The following is a 26,636-nucleotide window of genomic DNA, read 5'->3' as shown; positions in this document are numbered from 1 at the left end:
TGAATGTCCAGTCCTGCAGCAGAGGACTGAGTGCACATCCTGTCCTGCATGAATGGCCAGGGAACTGTGGGGCCAAGGAGGGAAAGGTCCCAACAAGCAAGCTCAGGTCAGTAGATTGCTTGGGCTGCCCTTTTGGATCTTGCCTGCCTGCACTGAGCAGTAAATAATGGTTTCTTTCAGAGCTGATTGTGGTAGTTTAGTACCATGAAAGTAGTTTTCCTCTGCAGAGAAATGAAGAATAAAAGGCATCTGAAGGGGCTGTGGATGACAAGAGTTTCTTCCCTCATCTCTGAGAATGGAGTGAGAAGAGCTTTTGAAGCCTTTTCTGTCAAGTGCTTCCTAGTGTTTCTAGAGTATACTAACAGGTTTCTAGCATTATTTACATATTACTAAAATGAAGAAGAGGAATCTGTCTGACTTTTAGGGAGGGACAGCATGGCTGAGAAGGGAGGTACAAGGAGAAGTGCTGGGAGACAATGTTTGTGAAGGGGAGGGAGATGCACTGGAGTGCAAAAGACAAATCTGATGTGTTCCAGCTGAGATTTTGAGCTGCTGCTGTAAGCTGTAAGAGCATGTGAGGTGGCAGGTTGGTGTGTGTGCAACTGAAGGGAGGGGCTGCTGCAACCAGACAAGACTAAAGCTCCCTTAGGAGAGGCTGGCCTGAATGCCACCTGTCTTACCTGCAGCTGTGTCCAGTGTCTTTGGGCATCTCCTCCCCTATATCGTGTCTGATGATTGCAACACGATCTGCAGTGCAGCAACACAGCTGCCAGTGGAGGGCTTGGTCCTGGCCGAGGCACTGCAGCTGCCTCAACAGGGCTCTTTCCCTCTTAATTTGTATCTTTTGCCAGAGGACGCTGCTTTGCTGGAGGGCACTACTGATGGCCTCCAGCCAATGAGGGCTGGAAGGTGTCTGGAGGAAGAGATGAAGAAACCCTTAGTAAATTTGCAGATGACACCAGGCTGGTTGAGGGTGTTGCTCAAGGGCAGGAAGGCTCTGCGGAGACCTGGACAGACTTGATCAAAGGGCTGAGGACAGCACCGTGAGGTTCAGTAAGGACAAGTGCCACATCCTGCACTTGGGATCATCACAGCAACCTCCTGCAGCTCCAGCCTCAGGCAGGGGTGGCTTGAGAGCTGCTCAGCAGTGAGGGCTCTTGGGGGCTGGTCGGCAGCAGCTGGATATGAGCCAGCAGTGTGGCCAAGAAGACCGGTGACATCCTGGCCTGTATGAAGAGCATTGTAGCCAGTAGGACCAGGGAAGTCATTCCTCCCCTGTACTCAGCGTTGGTGAGGCTGCACTGCATTCACTTCTGGGCCCTTCACCTCTAAAAGGATATTGAGGGCTGTAGCATATCCAGAGAAGGGCAGCAAGGCTCGGGAAGGAAACGTACCCCATGAGGAACACCTGAGGGAGCTGGGTTTGTTTAGCTTTGACAAGGCTCGGGGGGACCTCATCACTCTGCACAACTCCCTGACAGGAGGCTGTAGTGAGGTGGGGCCGGACTCTGCCGTGCCTGCAGTGAGGAAATGGCCCTAAGCCGAGACAGGGAAGGTTCAGATCAGCTATTAGGAAAAAAAAAATTGACTCTGAGCAGCCAGGCACTGGAATAGGTTGCCAGGTAGGTGATGGAGTCATGGTCCGTGGAGGTGTACAAGAGGAGTCTGGTTCTGGCGCTGGCTGATGTGGTTTAGGGGTTACAGTGGCAGTGCTGGCTGCATGGTCGGACTGGATGATCTTGAAGGTCTCTTCCAACCTTGACGATTCCGTGATTCTATAAGGGCGTTGGTGGCGTTCTTGAGGGAAAAACAAAACCCGCCGTCCGCGGCGATTGGAGATCCGCAGGCGGGGCCGAGGCGCGGACGGGCCGTGAGGCGGCCCCGGGGCTCTCTGAGGCGGGACCCGCCTCCGCCCTCCGCCCCCCGGCCCGCGGCGCTGGGCGGGCCCGGCCGTGNNNCGCGGCCGGCGGCGGGAGCGGCGCTGGCCATGGGACGGGACGGGGCGCTGCCCCGGCGGGTACGTGTGAGCGGCAGGGCCCGGGGCCGCGGCTCGCCCTGTCTGGGGCAGTGGGTCTGTGCCGCGGGGCGCGGCGGCGGGGGCCCGGGGCTGTGTCTGTGCATGAGGAGCCGGCGCGGGGGTCCCGCTGTGGGCGCTGGCTCGGTCCCGGAGGGTCTGGCGGGGTGTGCTGAGGGCGGGGGGACCGGCAGTGCCGGGCGTACGCGGGAGGCGATGAAGCTCCGTGGTGTCCCGGCTCGGGGCTGAGAGCTGTCCCCGGAGAGTTGTCCCCAGGGGCTTCGGCGTAGCAGGTTCTGAGCACAGCGAGTCCCCAGCCCGGGCTGGCCCGGAGGTGTTGGCTGTTGAGAGCCGGAGGTCAGCTCCGGTGAGGGGTCCTCAGGACGTTCTTTTTCTGTGACCACTTGCCCCAGTACCCTGCGTAGCCGGACCTTCCATTATCTTCACTGTAGCTGTGAATGAATACGTGGTCGTGAAAGCAGGATTCATTTTTTTCCCCCCGATGTATTTCTTCATGAGCGAGCAAGGGAACGGCTTTGGCTACCAGACTCCTTGGTTCACGGGGAGATGAATTCGAGATTAAGTTGAGCATAAACTTGTGAAACTGAGTTTGAATAACGAGTGGAATGATTTATGAAGGAGGTGTTCCTGCCGGAGTAATTCTCTCTGCAGGTCATCAGACTGCGTTGGTCTCAAGTAATGTAAATATTTTTAAGCCTGGGACTAATTATATTAACTCTCTTTTTCCTGCTGAAGAGGGAAACCCTGGGAGGTGTGCTGCTCTATGCTCCCACCTTTGCAGAAATGGGGCTGGGGAAGGATTCCAGAGGCAGATAGTCCCCCAAGCTGTTTGCTGTAGAAGTGCTGCCTGCAAGGCAGGGCACTTTTTTCTTGGTGGTGGTCTCATGGCTGTAGCTCACATGATGTGATGTCTGCTTCAGGAAATAACACTTCCAAAAATTGACTAACCATTTCTTTAAATCACCTTCTCTCTTGTTTTTTCTTGTCAATCTCTCCAGCTTGGCAGGTCTGCTCTCTCAGGTTGTGTAGGGGGAGGTTATTTTAGTGAGAACTTTGAGGAGATTGTCAGTACTGCTAGACTTTGTTATATAAAATTATGTGTTTAACGTCTGCTGGATTCTGAGAAACTGAAGCATGAGACAGTGGTGGGTTGTTTGGGTTTTTTCCCAGTATTTATATATCTGGAAAGAGTAACGCTATGTATCAGTTGCAACTGATTTATATCTGCCTGAAAATGAAGGAGAAAAGTCGAAGTTCCCTGGTGGCACATGGCCCGTTTCCATTACCTAGACCTTTGCAACCACTGTCGCATCATATTATTTTGTAGTTGTAATTTACACAGAGGTGTAATGTTAAAGGTAGCTGTGGGCAAAGCTCCTCAAATTACAGCTGACTGATGTGTGACTGCCAAACACTGCAGAGATTTTCTGGTAAAGCATCTATTTCATTTCCTTCAGCTGCAACCTGTGGAGCAGGTGATGAATAACGTGGCTCAGGCAGTTCAGAAAGCTCTGTGGTGGAGCCCTGCGGTCTGACACTCATTGCTGCTAGCCCTGGAGGTATAAATATGATGCTGCATGGTGGAATTTGTTTTCCCTTTTTTTTTCATGGGTGGGGTGAGTGTTGGCTGGTGTTTTTTTTGTTTTTAGTAAGGACTGTTCTCCATAGAGGACTTCTCTGCCCTTGAATTACACAGAAAACCTGATTTGAAGTGACTCTGAGCTTGGCATGTCCTGGTGCAGGACAGAGCTTGCTTTGGCTTCATTGTGTAAATGTTTTCCAATACTGATTTGACTTAAATTACTGCATGTTCTTTTTCCCTGTGAGACCAGGCTTTCTCCTATTGCATTGAACTTTTCTGAACGTTCAGTTAGAACTTAGATCCTGTGCTCCAGTTCTGTCAGAAACAGGACAGCAATGTAGAACTACGGGAGGAGGGGAATTTTCTCATCCATAATTAACCTCGTTGAGTGCTGTCATAAAGAACTGTTTTCATGTGTGTTATGGGACAAGATTCTTCCAGCAGAATTCACTGTTGTGTTTCCTCTGCTGCTTATGTCCTTGGGTCTAGTTTGTGGAATTTCTGAGCTAGGACTGCCATTGCAGTTGTGACTAAGCAGGTGCTTTGCTTTAGCCACATGAAACACTCCCTAATGTCACATAGTTTGGAAAATCAGGGCTTGAGCACCAGAAACAGATGTATTCTCTTTGCAGAGTAAAATGAGGATAATACTGGAAAATATTATTGAAAAATATGTTGGTGATTAACCATGTTAACAATTAATCAGTGTCTGATTAGCATGCAAATACTCTGCTGATGGAGAAATGAGTAATTCTGACTGCAGAATAGTGTATGGGTAGGGTGCAGGAGGCAATACCCGAGGTCATACTTGTAAACCACAGGCTAGTTAAAAATTACTTCATTTCAATGAATATGCAGCTTCACAAATGTGAACACAGCTGTCCACTTAAGGTGAGGTAATCTTTGAATTTATCTGGTTTTCTGTTTGTTTTTTCTTTCTGTGTGTATTGCTTTTCTTTTTAATATGCTTCTATTTAAATACACAGAGAAAAGAGAGAAGTTGATGGAAATTCTCTGCTTCACTGTTGTTTTGTAAATCTCCCTAGGTTAATAAAGACACAGGAGAAATTATTTCCTCAATCTTACTGGGATGTCAGGCTAAAACACCTTTAGTTTTCCTTGGTAGAGGGTGGGGGACAGAGAAGTTATGCTCCCTTAAACTGTGCATTGCTTTGAGCACGCTGCTCTGTGCCTCTGGGCTGCCTTATCGAAGGCACAGGCACAAAAATCTGTAGCAGTGCCAGACTTGTTGAATGCCAGGACATGCTGCACCTTTTGGTGTAATTTGTTGCATTTCGACAAATGCAGCTGCTGCTGTTCCCAGTGTGAGCTGGAGGCTGGCAGGAATGGGCTTGTGCAGGGCATGGCTGGTGGCAATGACAGCTCCTGGGACCTCAGAGGGTGGGAATGCAGCAGAGTTGGAGCTTTTCTGTGTCACTGTCCTTGCTGCTGACCCATGGAGTAGCTATAGCAGTACTGCAGCTGGGGCCAGATATGGGCTGGGAACTGAGGCTGCCCTGGAGAAATGGGCTATCACCTTAGACAAAGAGAATTTTACCCAAAATTGTGAATGCCTGAGGGTTTAAGTGGCTCCAATGTGATACATGTAAAACCTGAAGAAGTTGGATATGTCAGGCAATGAGAAATGCGAGCTCTGAATAGATGTGTAATAAATGAAAACAATTGTTTTGGTTTAGTTGTTATTAAATTAAAAGTGTATTTATTCTGCAGACCACTAGCAGATGGCTACTCTGCTACAGGAGAAATTTAATTTCCAAGTAAGTTTCCAAAAATGGTTTCAGGGAATCTGTAAGTTGTAACCTCGGTGTCAGCAGAAGTTAATGACCAAGGGAATGCTGTCTTGGACAGAAATCTTCCTTGTTATTTTAACACTTACTTACATAAAATCACTTTAATCCATGTAAAGTGAATGGATACTCTTAATACTGAGTTAACATTCCAGGGGCAATAAATGTATCTTGCTAATATGAAATTATCTCTTTCCATATACGGTTATAAGCAGCCAGGAGACACATTACTTAATCAAGCAGGCTTTCTGACCTCTGCCCTGAGCCTTGCTAATTATGTGCTTTTGAAGCTCGTTCACCTCCAGTGTTTTACTGGTTAGTCACCTTATTTTCTGTCAGTGTGTCAGAGCTCAGGCGTTAATTGTTCTTTTTCTTGTGCCTTGCTAAACTTCAGCATGTTGGTGAATGTATTTGTGTCCTGCTAAGTGAGCAAGATTGGTGTGTCTACACAGACATGGGGCTGGAACAAGAATTAGTTGGCAAAGTATTTCTGTGTAACGGGTTGGCGTTACACGGAAAAACTGTGTGAGCTTTTACTCTCTTGCTGTCTCATCTAACTGGAAACCAGTCTCATGGGGCACAAATTCCTGTCTGGTCAGTTTTAGTTCCAAGACTGTACAAATGGAAAGTTGAAGAAAGGTATTTCAGAAAAGCTGAAAAGGGTGACATCTTTCCTGGTACTGTTAACTCCTCTCCTTCCCAGCTGACACCTCCAGTGACAAGCTTTGCACGGCTGTGCACTGGTGCTCCCCAGCAGTTTCTGGTATGCTCGTGTTCAGGGACTCTGTGCTGGTGTTTGTGGAGGGGATAGAGGCCCTGGAGTATTAGATAACCTTGTCACTTAACCTGAAGGAGTTAGACTGAATAATACTGCATTCACTAACTGCAGGTCAGTATTTTAAAACAATACATTATGGTCTATGGCCAGGTTTATTTTTAAAAATCAGTGAATACGATTATTGATAGTAGCCCAGATCTTTTTGAGTGGTGGGCTTGCCTTATGTTGCTGCTGTAAACGTGGAGAGGTTATATTTAAGTTAGTGTTGGGGGATTATTTTTCTTTAGGGTAAATCTAGCAAAACAGATTTCTCAGTGTAAAAACTGATTTATCTGAATGCACAGTGACTGCAGAGCAGTGTTAATGGTCCTGCCACAGTGAGGCAGGACAGTGAGGCTCAAGGTCATGTCTGCTTGGAAGCCTGCCTTGATAAGTGTTCCCATTGCAGTGACCTCCATGGGTCACTGCAGGAATGCTGGAGTCCAGCTACAGCTGGTAAAGTTTGATGGTCTGGAGCTCTTGGACAAGAAGGCATGAGAGACAAACAAGCAAATATTCTGCTGTGTCTGGGTTTTCAGAGAGAGATTAACAAAGGACTTTGTTAATGCTCCTTAAAGGAAATGAGCTGCCATGGAGCAGCAGTGTAGCTTTCTCAGTCATTAATTAATACCTGGTTAAAGCCTAGGAAGGACTCTCAGCTTTTCTAGGGAAGAGTGGTCACCCTTCACTCCTGGGGGGATCCCTGTTAAGGCTTGTGTTGTTGAACTAAGTTATAAATGGCCTGGAAGAGAGTAATGAAGTGACAGTATATGCTGAAAATCACAGGAGTAGGGTAGGAGAAACAAAAGCTGCCTGCAGTTGCAGAAGGTTCTCACAGTACTTGGCTGTAGGTACTTGATACCAGCAGATATAAACTAATGTGCACAAGGGATAAACAACTCCTTGTGCCTGTGCAGTGATGAGCTCATGAGAATCTGTGCCATTCAAGAAAGAGATCTTTTAAGTAATGCAGATAAGGCTCTGTGAAACTCGCTCAGCAGCAGTCAAAAATAACAAAAAAATAAGGCAAATAGAAATGACATCTCTAGGAAAAGAAGAGGGAGCAAATCAGCATGCCATGGTGTAAATCCATAGTGTTTTTGTGTAATGAATAACATACCCTCCCAAAGTTAGGGGTAGACATTCTCCCCTCTCCAAACAGTTGTAGTTAATATTACAGGAAAACACCTGACTGAAGAGCTTTTGTAGAAAGAGTAACCAAAAAAACTGGGACTTAGTGTGGAAAATACATGTTTGGAAGTAGGAAGGATAAGAGGAAGGTTTAGGATAGAAATCTGCAGCCATAGGAATATCCCTGTTTATTTTGCCACACCAGCATAGCAAGAATGAAAGGGTGTCAAGTGGCACCCATGTAAAACGTGGTGCCTTTTGACAGAGGAGGTATAAAAGCTGGCCCCTTGACTCCCCAGAATCTTTCTGGGTCCCTGGCATCCTTTGAGGAGACATTTCCCAGGTTTGCTGCATGTGTGTGCTTGTCTAACCCTGCTTCTTGTGGCACTGACCACCTAGTTCTTGTGCTGAGGAGTAGGTGAGCAGTCAGACCCTATCTGCCCTTTCCATGCCATTCATGACTTTGGAGATTTATATTTCTCTGGAGCCATCTCTCTTCTGACCTGAAATGCCTGGTCCTGCTCCATCATTCCTCTCAGAACAGCTGTTCAAGACCTCTGGGTCATTATTGCTGCCCATCTCTGAACCTTTTTTCTGAGGCTACATGAAAATATTGATCTCTAAAAGTGAACACCTTCCTCTTGAATAGAGTGGTCTTTCAGTAGATCTCTGAGCATTTTACAAAGGACAATAGTATCTTTATTTCCTCTTGGATGACAAGTAGGAAGAAGGACAGAGTGAGCTAACCCAGGTGGTTGTGAGAGCAGACACTTGAGAATACATTACCTGAGTGCAGTCAGGCTGGAAAGGGGAAAACACTACATAGGCATAACACTGATTTCTGAAAGGCAGCTCGGAAATTAATTTCTGCCTGTGGTTCTCATCTTTCCTGCATGCTCTGTCCACTTTGGGTTCCTGTGTCTTAAAGTGTGTAATTGAACCAGAAAAGCTTATGAGAGGAGCTGTGGTAGTGCTTAGAGGTTCAAAGTAGCTTCTGCTCTAGGAGAACTGAGTAAGCTAAGAGAAGGGAAAGAGAAGGCAGAGGGTGACATGGAGTTCTGTAAATGTGGGAATGCTGTGGACAGTGTGCATGGAGATGCAGTGTTTGTGCAGTGTATCAGCACAAGATCTTGGCATACTGAAGCTGGTGAGTGACAGGGTGGAAAGGGGTGGTGGATGGTGGAATGTCTTGTCAAAAGATGCTCAGGATGCAAAAAATTTCTGTTGAATCCGGGGGTGTTCAAGAGAGAAATAGGAGAGAAATCCTCCAGAGGTTAGTAAGTACACACAAACCACATCCAGCTTCACAGTTCTCATGAACTGGAAACAGTTGAAGGCCAAGAGAATACTCCTAAGAAATACAATATGTCTTTCTAATACTGCCCCTTGAGCACTGGCATTTAACCACTGTTGGAGACAGAAATGTTTTTTCCTGTGTTCTTGTGTAATCCTGAAGGATAGGATTCATCTAATGTAACTCATCATCTCAAAACTAGATTGTTAAAGTGATCTTTGGGGTGATCTTTGTTTTTGAGGTGCCTCCCTATCTGCACTGCCTACAGACAGCACCAAACACTTCATGGCTGTGTAGGTGAGATGAATCCCACCTCTGCCATGGTTTTGTAAGAACAATAGCAAGTTAGAAACAGAACTCAGACAAAGATTTATAGCAATGACTGAAGATATCTCTCAGACTCTCTGGCTCTCCTGGAAAATGCTAAGAGGTGATTTGATTACACTGTGTTAGTACTTGTAGGTGAGGAAATTTGTCTTCCTGAAAGCTCTTTTAATTTAGCATAAGTGGGATAGCTGTTTGTGGAACCTGATGCTGAACATACTTCAATGAGAAATGATGACCCTTTTTCTACAATGTGTGTAATTAAATACTGAAGCACTTGAGAATATGAGGAAGTGTCCTCTGGTTCAAATAGAAGTACTTACTTTGAGTAGGTCAGGTCCTCTAACCAGGCTTATGAGGCAAGTTTGGATTTGTAGCAATCACAGTTTGTTGCAGTTTCTAAAACATTAAATAGCTTGTAGCTAAAACCTTTTAGAAATAGAGGTTCTGAAGGTTCTGGTTGCAGTGCCAGTGTCAGTGGTGTAAGCCCCTGTAATCCCCAAACTGTACAGGTGCAATTGTGAGTGGTTTCTTCTACTGTCCCTGAAATGTGTGCATGTGCATCAAATTTCTGCTGGTCCTGAGGACTGAAAAGCTGCACTTCCCACCTAAGTTCTACATACAAAATCGTTCTGCTGCCATTAAGTGCACCAAAATATTATAAGCTGTAAATATATAAGAAATACAGGACAAAGAAACAACCCAGATTTTTTTTCTACTGAACTTCTTCCGTATAGAAAGAAAAGTTACTAATTTTAATCTCTAATCTAATTTTAACTGTTCCTTTTTGAGAAGCAAAAAGTTGTGCAAGTGATGGTGAGTTGTTAATCAGTTCCTTTGTGATCCAAAGTAATTTATTAAGTGTCTGGTTGTAAAATTTCCACTTAATTCAGTAGAACTGGATTTGTTACAAAAATTTCTTGGAAAGAAACATTACTTTGTTGTTTGCCTGCTTTTTTCTTCTATAATCCATATAGCTTGCTCCCAAATCTGCTTTGCTCAGTGAATTCTAAACAAAACCCAATCACCTCTAAATAAGAAGATACAGTTAAATGTTGCTTTTTGGTACCACAAGCCCTTCTAAGGGGATAAGACCTGACACATGATTACACAGGCATGGTGATATACCTGAAGCTATACTGGTGACTGTCCAAATGACAAACAGGTTTGGTACTTTTGCAAGAGTACCAAACTGGAGGGTTGGTCCTACCACACCTTCCACTAGAAACAAGCAGTTCCACAGTGATGCCATGTCCTGGTGCAGGAAGGTTGGCTTGATCAATACTGTGTTATGGTGGCTTCTAGCTCCTGTTGGTAGTGCTGCAGATAAGGGTTCAAGAAGACTTTTGGTGAGTTAGAGACTTTCAGAGGTATTGGAGCCCTGTCCTGTAGCTTTCTAGACAAGTGCTGGCTGATAGTCCCAGTCTGAACAGATTGTCATTGTTGAATTCTTTAACTTCTGCATAATCTTTGCATGAATAGAATTTCTTGTGTGTCTTGTGGAATAACCTTTTATATAATTAGTATCTGCAATAATTTTTTCCTTTGGAAAGTAATTCATGTCATCTTGCAGAGATAGGACAGACATAAAGCATTATTCTGCAGTCACACAAGAAGCACTATTCATTCACAGTTTGTGTTGTGGAGCCAGCCCTGTATCCCTGGGGCTGGGCTGGTTTCGTGGCAGCAGTCCTAATTACAGAATCCTTCTGCAGTGGTTCTGAACTGGGGGCTGCTCTAGAGTCAAACTGGAATGAAGTTCCAGCCTGGAAAGAGCCAAGTAGGAAAGTTTCTTGATGCATTTGGTCTTTTCATTCTACTTATAAATAGTAAGTTTTAGTCAGCCACCAAGAGTCACAACTGAAGCTCAGCTTGAGGCTGTGTTCCCAGATCTGAAAACAGGGATACTCCTCTCTCAGGTTTGCATGCTGGATCATGTTCAACGGATCACATTCAAATAAAGCTGCAAGCTGAGCATGTCCTACCTTGGGCAAGGCACTGGGAAAGGAGAGAAATTTCTGTTCTGCATCTGTAAGGATTTGTGCTGCTCCAGCCCTTGAAGAACCTGAGCGTGTTTCTGCAGACAGTGATAATAAAGCAATTAGTAAATAATTACTGAAAAGTCATTAGTTAGTGTGTAGGAAAGAGCATTATTGGGGTTTTGTATTGATTGTTTGATTACTTCCTCCTCAGATGCAGCAGTAAAAGGTGCTGACAGCAGAGGCAGGAGGCAGCAATCCTCGTGTTGGCCTGGGCAAATTTGTGTTTGCATTGTGTTGGTTTGTAATACTACCAGAGGAATACAGGCAAACTGGAAAGGAATTGGAGACTGCAGCAATCATTGCATAAACACCTAAAATTGTTATTGGGCATAGCTGGCAATACAAGGTTGAACAAAAAAAAAAAAAAGAGTCCATTTAGGCTGGGAATCTAGGAGACTCTTTCCTTGAAGGAATAACCTTACAGACACAAAAACTTCATTGCTTGAAGGTGGTTTAAAGAATTAGAGAAACAGGCTTAGTCAGTGATGTGGAAGGAGGAAACTACCCTTGGAGGGACAGAGGAGGAGACAGTGAGTAACACATTATTATTCTAATTAAGAAATAACTTAATCAAGATGTAATTATTGCCCAAATTAGGTATAAACCCAAACTGTTCTTTGCTGCTAAAAGAAAACCAGTCTGTCCTTGCTGTGTATGACACAGAGGGAGGAAGGAGCCCTCGGGATGTCCTGTGCTTTTTGAGAAGCAACATTAATCACCAAACTTGCTGTCCTGAAGGCCTCTCCTTTCTCTAAATATTATATAGCAATCATTTCAGGAAATGCTAGAAGGCTTGTTTGAAGTTGATGGAGGCTCAGAAAAGGAAAAGCAGCAGGCCTCTTACCCTGATGTGGTGAAGGGAGTCTGTGGATCAGTGGACTTTTTGGAGGCCTAGCATGAGTTTCCTGACAGAGCCCATGAGGGCACTGGGGAGCCAACAGCCCATGTTAAGCTGTGGCTCTGATTCAGCAGAGGCTTTAGCACACGTGGCAGTGGAGCCTGAGAGCCGTGAGTGCAGGGTGTGAAGTGTGTTCCCTGGCTTTGTGAGTGATGGTGTGGGCACCTCAGAGTGTGAAAAGGTGCCCTTTCTCCACCGGCACCTTGACTCACTGCAGTGCCTGGGGCACTGTGCTTGTCCCTGGGCAAGGGGCACACCTTGTACCATAGCTCATCCCAGGGGAAGGGCACAGCTGGTGCCACTGCTGTTCCTCGGGAAGGGGCACACCTCATACCACTGCTCATCCCAGGGGAGGGGCACAGCTGGTGCCCCTGCTGTTCCCTTGGGAAGGGGCACACCTTGTACCATAGCTCATCCCAGGGGAAGGGGCACAGCTGGAGCCCCTGATGTTCCCTTGGGAAGGGGCACACCTCATACCTCTGCTCATCCCTCGGGAGGGCCCTCCCACGCCAGAGGGGCTTTGGGGCAGTGCCAGTGGGTGTGGAGGGGGGCAGGCCGGGACAGGAGGAGCTGCTTGGCCCGCAGCTGGGATGGGCAGGTGGCAGCCTGTTCCAGAGCCCAGCATGGCAGTTAGCTCTTTGTCCTCAATGCAATCATTTCAATGCCTTATATAATCCAAAGAACAAAGTGGGAAGGGTTCTTTACCTGTGCCCACTCCACGTAACTGCAGTGAGCAGACGTGGCACATCACAAATTCCACTGAACACTCTTGAATCAGTGCTTCTCAATTTTAAATTAAGGCTTTAAAATATGTAAAATGTGACCATTTAGACTCGTGCTCTCCCCAGTGGGTAATTACAACAGCACCAAATTCTTAGGGGACTTGCCTTGTGTGGGCTGTGTTTAGTCCAGGCTTTGAGCTAAGTTAGGGATGGAGCTGTGGGGAGGGCAGTGCTTTCATCAGGTGCAGGCCTGGCCTTTCACAGTGCTGGATATTTGCCTTTGAAGAAACCAAAATAAACCCATGCTGTGGAGTGACTTAGCTGTGTGATATAATAATGTTTTATTAAATAGATTTCTGTTTGTACAGGAATAGAGGGTGCTCAGAATTTCACTGGGGTGTTTTCATTTGATTGTTCATGTATTAAAGAAAGATGAGGCAATGTCTAAAATTCAAGACCCTTAAATGCGAGATTTGCTTTTTTTCATAACAAAGTTAAACAGCTTTTGAGTTTTTTTCTGGTGCAGTTCTGACCACGATGATAGGAAATGCAGCTGGAAATGACTGTGCCAAGTGTAAAACACTCAATTCCTAGTTTCCATAGGCTTAACCTTTATACAAATGTTACTATCCTCAGTGTCTACAGCAGTGGACTTACTGTATTAAATATGCTGCTATTTATGGCTTGTAAGTGCAACAGTTATTCCTCCTTAAAATATATTGCTATGGTCCCTGAGACCTTAGTGAAAGGCTAATGGAAGCCAGTATGGCCTTTACTAAAGACTGTGCATTCTTAGAGGCATTCAGCTACTTTGCTGCAGGCTTTTTGCAGCTTTTTATAATCCAGAGAGCTTGGAAATCCTGAAAGTGCTTTTCTCTAGTGCCCTTTGCCTTATCTTTAGAGCCTTGGAAAACAAAAGGCAGAAATTCACAACAGGATCAAAATGTTTTGCTCTATTAGAATTAAAGGTAATGTTTTGATCAGTCTGGAGAGGGAAAAAAGCAAGTCTGAAAAAAATTAATGAGTGGCTAAAATAGAGCTGTTAAAATGGCAGCACACAGACAGCCTGTGTATAAATATAGGCCAGCTCCTCAGCACTGCTCTTATATGGTAGATCTGAGTGAAAGAAGACTATCAGCCTGCTCTGTTCTGTGCAGGCCTGTGTGCTGGTTGTTCTGTCTGGTGCCAGATGTTTGGTAGTAGACAAGGCTGCACAATACATGGCAATCATAATGACTGTCACCTTTTTCTATTGCAGGGACCTGTGTCACCAGTGTGAGAGAGGAATCTCCCAAGTACACTCTGGATTTTTTCCCTGCACTTGCTACTGGATTATCTACCTTTTACTGATGCACCCAAAACCAGATAAAAAGCGTCAAACAGAAATTGTTGACTTGTCACTTCTGCCTTGAAGCTGACTGGATTTTATGGCCTCTGCTGGAGAAGCTACCTGGACTATTGGAGATGGAGCAGCTCATGCTGCACCTCTGCTGAGCATGGAATATGAGCATCGAGGTGCCTTAAGTTAAACCATATGCAAGTTGCACTAGTTGTTGTGACTGTACTGCTGAAACCACTCCAGACTTCTCTGGGGCCTTCCAAGGCAGTAGCTCCTCACACAGTTTGGATGTTTTCAATTGACATTTGAATGTTTTCATCCAGTCTGGTGTGGCTGTGAAAAGTGAGCTTTTCCCTGTGAAGTTGATGGTGAGTTTTGCAGCCTCACTTCCCAGCGTGGTCTGTGCTATGGCAGCGACCTACAGGCTGATGGTGACTTCAGTGAACTGCTACAGCAGCGTGGTGGTAGAGCAGCACTCCCAGCACACTGTGCACTACTGCACAGGCTCCTGCCAGCTCCTCAGACAGGGACTCACCTGCATAGTTGCTCACCACAGTGTCTGTGCAGAGCTCAGTGTCCAAGATGCCAACCTGGACCATAAAATTCCTGTTCCTGAAAATGGACTTGCCTTGGCTGGAAATGAGGACTATCACCAAATCCTCCCAAATAATCCAAGAATCAAGAAGGGCTCTTCAGTGCAAGCCTCCAGCAGTTTAAAAGACATTACTGGCGAGGCAATAAACCTTGCCAGTGGTAAAATAAAGGAATTCTCCTTTGAAAAGCTCAAAAACTCTTCCAGTCATGTGGCCTACAGAAAGGGAAGGAAAGTTCGGTCAGAATCTTTCAGCAGACGATCCTTTGATTTTGACTTGATTTATGGGCACTTTAACAATGATGAGAACTGCCCTCCATGTGGCTTTTTGCAGAGTCCCTCACCTGTGGAGAAATGGCAGGAGAGCAGTGATGCACCAGAAGTCACCATAAATCCTGTGGTTCCCTTCTGCCCTCATTCCTTCCCTGAAGAAAACTTCATTACCCAGATTTTGGAAAAACACAAGCTAGATGGTTCTTCTGGTGGGGATATTAAGGTGTGCCTGGACATCCTGCTCAAGTGCTCAGAGGATCTGAAAAAGTGCACGGACATAATCAAACACTGCATCAAGAAGAAGTCTGCAGATGTCGTTGGTGGAGGAAGCAGCAATGATCCCCTGGCTAATTCAGAGAGGATATACATGAATCTGATGACAAGATTTTCTTCCTACCTGAAAAAGCTGCCCTTTGAGCTGAAGACAGCAGGGCAGAGGGAAGCGAGTGACTGGGCAGAGCTGATGAACTGTTTCCATGGCTTGCAGCAAACTCCTTTTCCCCTGGTATTTGGTGATGAGCAGCCACCCAGGTATGAAGATATCATTCAGCTGCCATCCTCAAGTGCAGCTCCTCTTGTCCTACCAGGTCAGGGTGAGGTGACAAGCACCTCCCAGTCCATCCAGACAGGTACTGTGAGCTTCAGCTCCAGCTCCCTGCCCGCTGTCCCTCCAGAGAGCAGCGTGAGAGCTGTGAAAGATGCCCTACCTCAGCCACCAGCCCCGAGCCCCTGCGACTGCGCGTCTGCCACCGAGGCTCTGTACATCGAGGAGGAGTCTGATGGGGACAGAGCAGCGGGGACAGAGAGGAAGGCAGAGCAGAAGGGGGGCTGGCAGAGCCTGGAGCGCAGCCACCAGCAAGCTGCTGGTTCAGACCTGGCTGCTGATGCTAAAGCAGAGCGGGCCAGGGCAGGAGGTGCTCCCGAGCAAACCGCTCCTTTAAAGCCAGTGTCAGACCCTGTGTTGGGTGGTGCCCAAGCTGCTGCCCCCAAAGGAGCCCAGACATGCAGTAGGGTGGACAAGGAGGAGATAGACAAACTGCTGCTGGACTTGGAGAGCTTCTCACAGAAAATGCAGAGTACTCTGAGGGAGCCCTCTCGGAAGGAGGGTGAACCTGCCTCACTGCAGGTGTCTGGCAGGCAGGGGAGGCAGGCTCCACCTCTGGCTCTTGAACCCAAAAGTAAACCTGCTGATCCCCCTTCTTCTTTGTCAAAAATCATGGAAACCAACGGTCATAAAATGGAAGAGGATGACAAAGCCCTTTTACTGCGTATCCTGGGAAGCATTGAGGACTTTGCCCAGGAGCTGGTGGAATTCCAGACTGGCAAGGGAAGTTTGTCCAAGGAGAGGGAAGTGATGCAAATTCTCCAGGAAACTTTAGCAACTCCTTCACAGTCCCTGCTTGCAGGGCAAAAAAGCCATGCTGGGGCTGCCTCCAGAGACTCTGTTCCAGCTTCAATTCAGCAGGCCCCAGAAGTAATAAAGGTAAGAGAACAAAACTTCTGATGGGATAGTGAGTAAAACAAACATGGGAAAATGTGGGGGATGTGGGGAATTACATCTAAGTGATGCATTGTGCTTTGAATGCTGCAGTGTGGAATAATGTGTTCAACCTGGCAGAAATGTAGTCTTTATTTAAATACAAACAAAAAAAGGAAACTGAAACCCATGAGAAAATAGAATAGGTCCTGACCTGGAGTTTCACCTTTGAGCTTGATCCTTTCCTGCAGGTGCTCTTGTAGACTGTTTGCTTGTGGTTTAAATGGGTCCCTTATAATAGGGTGTAGTAATAATTACTTTAATAAGTATAAATAATTATTTCTGGGACCAAGTATTGGACTGCCTCTCAGCAGTTCAGTGAGAACTGATTCTTCCACCTCTCCCTTTCCCATCTCTGAGCAGCGTTTCTTGTCCTCCTCATCACTGCTTCCTAGGGAGAGCAGTCCTCCATGGGACAAAGGACAGAATCTCTGAGGATTTAGTTCTGCTTTCCCTGAACCCAGTGCATGGAATCATGTGGAGTCTGCACTGCTTGTATCTCAGATGAGGAGCAGCTTTTCCCAGGAAAAGGGGTCTTGATGAGAGCCTGCTTCAGAGGGAAGCCAGGGCTGTCTGTTGAGCACTTGGTGCTTTTTGTTTGGTAACAGCTGCCAAGTCTCAAGAAAGCTTGTTGCCATACTTCCAAGTAGGCAGTAGTGAGAACTTCAATTTCCAAAGTCCCCCTTCCACACAGGCACTGAAAAAGTGCCCAGATTGTAAGTGAACTTTCACAGCTTCTTCTTAATGTGCACATTTTCAGAACTGGCCACTTTAGCCCAGAACTTGATGCAGTTCTGAAAAAGAGTGCATGGGTTGTGTCTTACCCTACATGATGGCACTGAGACCCTTTTAGACCAGGCTCTCCAAGAGTTTCTGTTGTTACTCTGGGAAGTTTTGCTTACAGAAAATGGAATTCTGATATTTCCAGCAAGGGAAAGAAGCTTTTTCCTCAGAGTGCAGAATTAAACAGCTTCAAAATATCTAAAGTAATCCCTTGTAATCTTGCCTTGTACATTATTTTACAAAATTTTCTGACTTGGGAGTTCAAACAAAAATGTATTTGATGAAGTGTGACACTGACTTTGTGGCAGATTTTTTGTAATGCTTGAAAATGGGATGCATTTATGCTGCCAAGTGACTTCTCAGCGTGGTGCCTTGGCAGGTTGTGCTCCCCTGATCCCACCTGGCTGTGTGTTAGTTTGCTCCCAGCCTGCCTTCTATGGGCTTGTGCTCCACAGCTCCCAGAGCTCTGCTCCTCTGTGCAGTCACACGACTCCTGCCTGGTGCAGATGCCCAGAACCAAAGACCCTGGGAGAGAAGAGCTGTTCTGGGGAAGCAGAGGATGTGGAGGCAGCTGGTCCCCTCAGCAGTGGGCACAAGGCACTGGGCTGCTGGCTCTGCACTTGCCCTGAGGTTTGCTGTTATTTGTGGCACAGATGTGTAGATCCCTTGCTAGGTGTAGCATCTAGGAGTACATCCATATTCCTGGATCACTCTGGATGTAATTGAAGCTGCGTGTGGGTTCTCACTCAGTATTGCATGTGTGCCTCAATTATACGAAGTATTTGCTGTGTTTTCTTAAGGCTCATAAAACTGTTATCAAATAGCTGGGCACACATGCAGAAACCCTAGAGCTCTGAGACTGATGACAGAACAGCACACCTTTTGTTTGTAAAGGTTGTGACAGATTTAATATCCCTCAAATGCTAAGCAATTAAAAAGGAGAGGGAGAATCCTTCAGACCAGGCTGTTCTCTGGCTCAGCTGGCCTATCTGTGTTAAATCTGTGCTAATTTATATCAGCAACAGACTTCCTCTTTATCATAAACCCAATTATGATCCTCCACAGAGAACAAAAGAATTACTTGCTTCTTCATCTTCAAAACACAAATATTTAGAAACTAGGAAATGAATACTCCAGAAGTCCATCAGTTTTGCAGAGCACATAATAAGGGCATCACGCTTCTTTTGGGCAGGCCAGGAAGCATTGCATACTTTTAGACTGTCCAACATTTCCCATTCTGAGATCCAGTTTTCCGTTGCTTATCTCTAAACCTCCTAACTATTTGGTTTGGGATTTCCTGTTCTCTGTGCCTGTCTTAAGCTGATTTTTTAGCATGTTGGTTTTGAAAAAAGTAGTTCAGTGGGAACAGTGCAGTTGCCTTTTAGAGATTAGTAAGCCCCCTAGTACTTGTCTGTGCTTTTGTCTGTAGTGAGAAGGGCTGGATTGACCAGCAGGTTTGAGGGAGTTGGGGTAAACTGGGACCAGTAAGCAATGAAGAAGGTGGAGATGGGGCTGTTGGGATGCTCTGAGCTGACCTGAAGAAATGCTGAGTGTTGGGGTGTGTTGGAAGGTAAAGACTGCTGCCTTTGAGTAAAATGTCATAGGCAAGGTCCTTGGAGAAGGCAGTGGTGGATGTTTTTGGCTGTAACCTGTGTCCTTGGTCGGCCACCTGTACAGGTTGGCTGATTTGACAAAGTAAATTCAGCTAATGCTTGAAGTGGTGCTCTAGTGAAAGAACCCTAGAAAAATCTGTAAGCAACGTGGTCCTGCTGTTTTCAGAATCAAATGTGAGTGGTGCAGGGCTCTGCTGCATGTTCTGCTCATGTGTTGTATTTTAAGAGCTGTTGAACAAAGTCTATGAATAATTTTGGGAGCAGAGGTCAGGGCCAGGCTTTGACACAAAGAGACTCTTTTGGTTTTTGTCCCTCCACTCTTGGGTAGCTCCTCAAAAGGATTACTTGTGTTGTAGTGAGCCAGAAAGAGCATTCTCCTTCCCATTTCTCTCTCCTCCATGCCTCTACTTCCTATTGTATTGTTGTTAAACCTAACTAACATTTTTGTTTGCTGCCACCTTAGTAAGTGGAATAGCTCAGGCTGATGTCAGATGGGTGATCCATCCATTTTTGGCCAGGGACAGTGGATCTGGGAACACAGGGTTTGTGGGGTTGACGAGACCACCTTTATAACCCTGCTCTGTCTCAGGTGGTAGAGCCTTGAGTGAAGTATCCAGAGGCTGTTCCCTGTTTCCACATGTCCTCTGGGTGGGCTCCAAGTAGTGTCAGTTTAGTCCTGCCTCTCCTGAATGACTGATGGGGTGGGTGTTTCTGGGACTCTCAGAAGGTTCTTAACTCCCTGTGCCCTGAAACACCATCTCAAGGCCACACACTTTGCTTTTTTGTATCAAAATGTCTGTGTTGTGTTCTTAAATCAGGGGGCCCTAAGAAGCCTCTGAGTGGAATTAACTCTTTGTGAATCATAGAAAGCCAAGGTTGACCTCGCAACTGGTAATTCTGCCCCTTCCATAATTTTGTTCACGTCTTTGTTTTGCAAATGTAATGATATTCTTTTCAAGGATCTTGTATGGGGTGATTAATTGTAAAAAGTGGCTTCTATAATGTCACAGTAACTTTAACTTTGTTCTGAAATAATTCTATATTCTCAAAATGTGCCTAAAATATAATACAAAACTCTCTGGAAAATCAACTTTCATCTTATATACGTTAAAAATTGTTGCTATTGATAATATCTGTCACTTAAGCTATACGCACAATCTGTGCTCCTTTCAAAGATCAATTATTCATTGCTTCTCAACACAAATAGTGAATAACTATGGGCTTTTTTTTCCTGTTGTTAAGAGTTACTGAAATAAAAACAAGTCTAAGTGAGTCTCAAGTATCTCAGAATGAAAGGCAGTTAACAGGCAGTCTGGGATCTCTCACCTTTAACCTGGGTCACCTACAGCAAGGAGGGATTTCTGGGTTTGTGGTTTGTGCAGTTGGTCTGGCTGTTGAGACCAGACTTTTCTGTTGTGGGTTTTGTCCAGTTGACTTTGAAGCTGTTGAAACAAGATTCTCTTACTGTCAATTTCTCATAGTACTGAATAATTATATATTTATTTATACCCTCCTTGTGTGTTTTGAGGATAGGAAGTAGCATGCTAGACAACTATTCCAAAATATTGGAATACAGACACAGTGAGCCCTGCCTCTGGATTACTTGCTTTTTTTCAGGTTATCAGTGAAAACCTCCCAAACTTCTGAGATCATTCGTGTTTCGTTAATTTGAGCATGAAAAGTATTTGGCTGTGCTGGTTTTTTAAAGTATGAGCTAGTGGCTGCCAGATAAGTGTGTCTCTTTAATGCATACGTCTGTCAAAGGTCTCTGTAGCTGGTCTGGATGCAGCTGGAGGTCAGAGAGGTTCCCTGGGCTTCATTTCCTCTGCAGGCTGTAAGCAGAACATGAAGTAATTCATCACTTGCCACAGATGATTTACAATAAATCACCTCCTGACATGCTGCTGCATGAGATCTGCAGCACTCCCAGTACAGTGCAGCCTCATGGACTCTTTAGGTGTTGTCTTAATGTTTAGAAAAAAATTCTCAGAGTGAGAAAACCAAATTTGTTCCAAATGTGTTGCATATGGATCTGTGTATCCTTTATTTGGTGGCAGCTCCTCTTCAAAGATCCTTGCCTGCCTTTTCCTTTTTGGAGGTTACTTTTTCATCCCCATCCTCTTTGTGTCACTCAGGCTTTGCACTCGTTTGAACTTCATGTTAACTGCAGGAGCCCAGGAAAGACATCAGAGGCACATGTCCAATGAAAGCTTTCTGTTGTGAGGCTCACTGAGATCTATCCATTTCAAATGCAATACCTTGATGAGAGCAAGCCCTGCTAGCTCAAAATTGGGTGTTTTCTTGTGTTATTGAACTTAGACAGCAGCCTGGCAGAGCAGCTCCCATTTTACAGTCAGGTAGGGGAAGCACTCCATGGGACTCTTGTGTGGGAAGAATTGGATTTAGGCCCTTTTTCAGCACCATTCTCATGATAAGAGAAGGAGAACACACTTCTAACAAGCCTAGACAAAGTTAGAGCAAGGGTTTGGAGCCTGCTTGCTCCAAGTTGTGCAGAGAAAAAGTCTATTGTCCTCTGAGAATTGCTTTGCCTTTGCCTCATGAGAGTTACGGGGAGAGTGAATAACAAGAATCATGCATTTTGATGTCTTTAGGAAACTGTTTTCTTAAGAGCTGCTTGGGAATGACTGAGCTTATTATCCAAGATCATCCTTATGTGCTTGCTTGGCATTAAAGGAACTAGATTATTTGCTTTTTCCAGCAAGAAGGAAAAAATGATGTTTTTTGAAAATTACAGCCTTCAGTTGAGAGTGGGAACTAATGCTGCTCCTCTGCTTCATCACCTCAGCAGCAGGGACCTCAAACCACTGCCATCCCACAGGCAGGGCCCTTGGCTGAGCCTGGTTTAACTCTAGCTGAGCCTGACTGACCCAGAGGTCTCAGCACTGGAGCACACAAGTAGGAACTATTGGGGAAGATGGTATATTTAGCCACTTCTGCAGAGCATCTAATTTTAGAGCTCTTGGTAGTGGTGGTGGGTGCTTCCTTTCTCATGTCACCCCTGGCCTATTACAAGCCAAGGACAGATTGTCTGTCATGTAGCCAGCAGGGAAATAGATTCACTTGTAGATCATGTTTCTCAATTAAAGTATTACAAGAAGGCAGAAGATCCTGGTGGTACTGAAAGACACTTTGAATATTGGTTCAAGTAGGGAACTCTGGCTTCAGGAGTGAGATAGAATTGCTAGATGTTGTCCTTGTGAAGAGAGAGAAGACATAATATGTTGAAGCCATTTGTCATTTTTTGCCTGTAAAAACTCAAACCCAAGAAAGCAGCGTGCTGGTCTTGACGTGGTCTCCTCCAGAGTGCCCGTGCCCCTTCTGGAAAGGTCAACATCTGCTTAGGAGCTGCCCAGGATGATGATCAAGGAGAGTTCTCTGCGGAGGGACCCAGATCTGGGAGGGGAGCTAGCTTTCCTTGCCAAGGGCTGTGACTTTGTTCTTCCATCTCGATTCAAGAGGCGGCTCAAGGCCTTCCAGCAGGCCCAGGTTTGGACACTTGGCATTTCTTTGTCTTTTTTTTTTTTTTGTATTTTTTTATTGGATCAGAGAATCAATCTGTGTCCCCTCTAGGCGTGTCTATTTGCAGAAAGTTATTTGCAGCTAGATACCAGCAGGTTTAAAAATAAACCTTCCAGGCTTAGATTGCAGAGTTAAAATGTCTTTGTAAACAAGCGGGGAAATTAACAGCAAGGGCAGTGTTTTAATAATGGGGACAAGTGTTGTAAAATTCAAGTGTTTTCTGTGAGATTTTTTGTGTGGTTGCTCTGTTGAATGTTTGTTGTTGCATGTTGGAAGAAGCACGAGGTTCTGCTGTCTGCTGTGAACTGTACAAATCTCTGCAGACCAGCCTACCTGGCTTAGGTTTTTATGATTTTACCATCCCAAGATGCTTCTTTGTGCCGTTTCCTACCCTCTTTGGGCTGTGGAGGTAATAGAATCATTTAGTCTGGAAAAGACCCTGAAGATCACAGAGGTGTAGCCAAAGAAATGGAAACTGTATCACAACTGTGTGCTTTTGGTAAATCCCAGCTGCTGTACTCGCTCTCTGGAACAACTGACAAAAGATTGGATGTGCCAGGACACCAAATGGACATGTAGTCACTCCAGATTTAGAGGGTTCACAATTTGCTGAAATCGGCCCATCTTGAGCTTTATCTATATTTAAATAATGGATGACCCAGTGAGGACGTTAAAAAGTTGAAATTAGGAGCAGTGCAGCTGTTTCCTAAGAAACAGCATTAAAATTGCTCCAAAACATATTGTGGCACATTTTTTCCTGCGTTCTGCTGACAGGTTAAAGTACATCTCAGAGGTTAATCTCTGGAACGTGTGTTTTTCACTCCCTGGGGGAGAATTGGATGAGGTAATATTGTGCAGTAATGGCTTGGGCGGGGCCGAGCAGTTCGGAGACACTGTCAGGAACCGCAGCACAGCTAAATTCCCTCTCCAGAGTTAGTCTGGTCACTGAGGATATAAACGGGGTAGGGTTTGCAGGCAGGGATGAGACCTCCGGGTAGAACAGCTGGGAAAATGGACGAGGCTTTGGTCCCCGAGCCCTGTGCCTGGTCAGAAGCAGGACCACTTTCTCTGCTGCATGCATGGGGAATGACCACTCTGGGGCTGCCTGTTCAAGGCAACTGAAATGCTGCAGTGTTCAAAAAAGATGGTTGTCTTCTTCTTTTCTTGCTGCCTTCTCACACTGTGTCACCCTTCTCTTGTCCTGGGCCCCACAGGTCTTTCTGTGAGCTGCCTTAATTCATCACACAGTTTAGTATCATCCAGCAACAAATCCAAGTCTGGTGCTGCCTTTCCATTCCCAGAGGGACAGTGGACCTCTGGAGGTGGAGGGCAGGGATGGGAGTCTTCCCATGTGGCAGCAGTGAGGTGTAACTAAATTTTGTGCCTTGTGGGGCTATACCTGGGGCTTGGGATGAGCTGAGAGTGAAGGTAACTGGGCCCAGTAAGAAAACGAAAGTGCTGGCAGGTGGAAAGGTGATAAGGTGGTGATAAGGGAGCTTAGATGTAAATGAACACCTCTTTGCTTTGTGGAACACACAGATATTGGCCAGGCAGGTGGGGAAGAAGGGTGTTGGTAAACTTCTATCTCAAGAGCTGGAAATTTCAGTTCTTGTGCTTATCCTTTGCAGAAGTATTTATGGAAGGATCAGAGAGCCTCCCATAGCAGTGCTGGGAAGGAAGGGAGGTCTCTAATCCAGCATATCACTTGTAGGAATACTATTTCTAACCCTGGGGCACATCAGCACTGGCTTTCCCCAAGGATAGGGATTCACCCAGCCCCTCTTGGTGACCTCTCACAGGCTGTACTTCCCTTGGTGTCCTCCAGCCTAACCCTCCCAAGCTGCAGTTTGGTTCCATTGCCACTTAACTGCACTTCCAAGAGCTGCAGGCTGTGTTTGGCACATCCCTTGGCTTCCCCTTACTAGCCAGGGCTGGCCCTCAGTGTCTCCTGCTGCCTGATCCTCATCAAAGCTTTCTGATTTCCCTCCTTCACCATCTCTGGCTGGTCTCTTCCCATCACTTTTTTGAAGTGAAGGCCCAAAACTGGCCCCAGGAACCCAGATGCAGCCTCGCCAGTGTGAGACAGAGATAAAAACTTCCTGGCCTTACTCCTGGACAGTCCAGGACATCAGTGGCCTTATTTGAAACAAGCCCTCACTGCAGGCTCATGCTCAGCCCGTGTGCACTGTCCCCTCCACCAGCCTCTTCTGCAGGGCTGGTGCTCAGCCTGAACTGCTGCTGAGGGCCATGTCCAAGATCTGTAGGCACACTGGCAGTGGAGGTGTGTGATGCCTCTGTTTGCAAAACTCGATTGGGTAAGGCCATGAGGAACTTGATCCACCTTCCAATTAGCACTGTGTCTACTCCCACCTAAATCCTTTTGGGATTCTGAGTTGCTTAGGTAGAGTTTGTTTTCATTTTTGTTTTGCTGTGATTGGATTTTGTTTCTGCTGGTGAGTTTGTTTCCTAGAAGAAAATATTCTCTCCAGAAATGCATTTTCTCATAGCTCTGTGATGTTTGGAGCCTTTGTTCTTGCTGTCTTTAGGTAAGAAAGAGGCAGCAGGAAGGTTCATTGATGGGAAGGGGCTTTGGGGAGGGAAAGGAAAAGGAAGTCTCAGGCAAGAGATACAAAGCAGTGCTGGAGAGCTGATGAGCTTTGAGGATGGCTTGTGTCCAGGTACCATCAGACTTCAGGAAGGCAGGAACTATGAAAAATGAAAGGAGACATTAAGTCAGCATTGTGGACTGCGAGAACCCAGGCTGAGTCACTGTACCCTAGAAAAGAGGATTACACTATGCCATTTGGAAATAAAGCAAGAAACTGGTAAATATATTATCTAGGACCCTGTTGGAGCCTGGGACCAGGAGGAAGGAGGAGAAAGAATTTGGGCACTTTGTGTGATACTGTTTCCTTCCATGGAGTTTTCTGCTGAGACTGGCACATCCCTGGGAGACAGGCTGGGATGGCAGAGGTTTAGTCTGTGCTTTGTTTGTGTAGCTACAATGAGGCTGTAGTTCTGTCTGGTTTATTTATAACACAGATGTCACTATTTTTGTCTATCCGTAAATAAATTGTATGGCTGGCAAAAGGTGATGTAGTGGATAGACAGATTTTAGTTAGGGTAAATTACAGAATGCTACAGAGTGGTATTTAAAAATAGCCTTTAATCTCACCTTTCTCTTGAGCAAATAAAGAAAAAAAATTTATCTGTTAATTATTGTAACAAAGCCGAAAGGTTTATTAGAGTATTTGTCATTTCCTTTCTTAGTTGTCCTCTCTGAAAATGCACATCCCTGTTGGAGAAGTGTGTTCTGCTAGGCAAACAGCATTTAAGGCTAATTTTTTGCAATAAGAAACTGTTTATTTCCAAGGAATTTCCACAGAATTTCCCATCATACCACTTTCTTAAATTTTTTTCCCAAGAAGTTGTAATTAACTTCTTCTTGTCCCCATAGTGGTTTCCATCTGGTTTTACCCATCCCAGAGTATTAATTTGTAAGGTTGCTGTAGGGAACAAAATCCTCAAGGACTAGTGGCTGCTTGGTTTTTTCTCTTTGTGTCATAAACAGTTCATTTCTTATATGAGAAGGAAGAAGACAAAGTTCAAGAATTGCATTTCTCTTCCTGAGGCAGAATGTGAAAAGCAGCTCTCCCTGAGCAGTGCTTGCTCCTAGTTTGGCTTGGACTGAGCAGGAGTGAGTGAGTCAGACTTACTGGGAACCTGTGTCCAAACTGGTCCCTCCTTCAAAGGCCAGCAGAATTCCCTGGGTTTCTCCTGTAGGTGTCTGACCTGCCTTGAGTGGTGGGTGTGGATCAGGAAATTAATACGTCCTCTGTGGTCCTGAGCTGGGTGAGCTGGTACCAAGCACTGCTGGCTCTGGGAGTGCCTGGAGGCAGAGGAGTTGCTCTGGTTTTTGGGAGGTGGAGACCTGGGCAGAAGGGGTGAGTTGTGTTCCAGCATGGTCAGCTCAGGCTGTGTGCCATGTTGGGGTGTGTGTAAAATGCAGAAGGGAAGGAAAATGGCCCAGTGCTGTTGTGCTCTGCTGGGGGACTTTTCACCTTCCAAGAAAACAAAAATACAATTTTATCATTCCCTTGTACTCTAGGGGCAGGGGATGTATTTTTACAGCGAAGAGTCAGTGTCTTTTGAAACAACATCTTGGTTTGTGGAACTTTTTGTTAAGTTTTAGTCACTTCTCTTCGTTTCTCCCAGTGCTGGCAGCCGGGAGTGCCTGTGTGTCCTGAAGAGATTAGAGAGCAATAAACCTGTTTGTGAGAAGTGGCCTCGAGCAAACTGATGTGAA

At 45.7% G+C, this 26,636-nt stretch overlaps 1 protein-coding gene across 3 annotated transcripts in view; it reads left to right on the top strand.

Moving 5' to 3' along the window:
* The first annotated feature begins 1,958 nt into the window (after positions 1-1,958).
* The window catches only part of PPP2R3A (protein phosphatase 2 regulatory subunit B''alpha), a 53,139-nt gene continuing 28,461 nt past the window's right edge, over positions 1,959-26,636 (top strand). Inside the window, exons 1-3 of one of the 3 annotated variants that reach the window (XM_039696872.1) lie at positions 1,959-2,017; positions 3,493-3,594; positions 13,912-16,340. In XM_039696872.1, the coding sequence (XP_039552806.1) occupies positions 14,358-16,340 (1,983 nt within the window). In that variant the 5' untranslated portion in view covers positions 1,959-2,017; positions 3,493-3,594; positions 13,912-14,357. Of the gene's footprint in view, positions 2,018-3,492; positions 3,595-13,911; positions 16,341-21,881; positions 22,298-26,636 lie in introns of those variants that run through there. The other 2 variants (XM_039696873.1, XM_039696875.1) reach the window with 2 other exon arrangements.

This window comes from Passer montanus, unplaced genomic scaffold (genome assembly GCF_014805655.1).
Source record: "Passer montanus isolate IOZ18808 unplaced genomic scaffold, ASM1480565v1 scaffold115, whole genome shotgun sequence".
NCBI classification, from domain to species: Eukaryota; Metazoa; Chordata; class Aves; order Passeriformes; family Passeridae; genus Passer; species Passer montanus.
The sequence above is the reverse complement of the archived record's forward strand: the minus strand, read 5'-3'. Positions and strand labels throughout refer to the sequence as shown.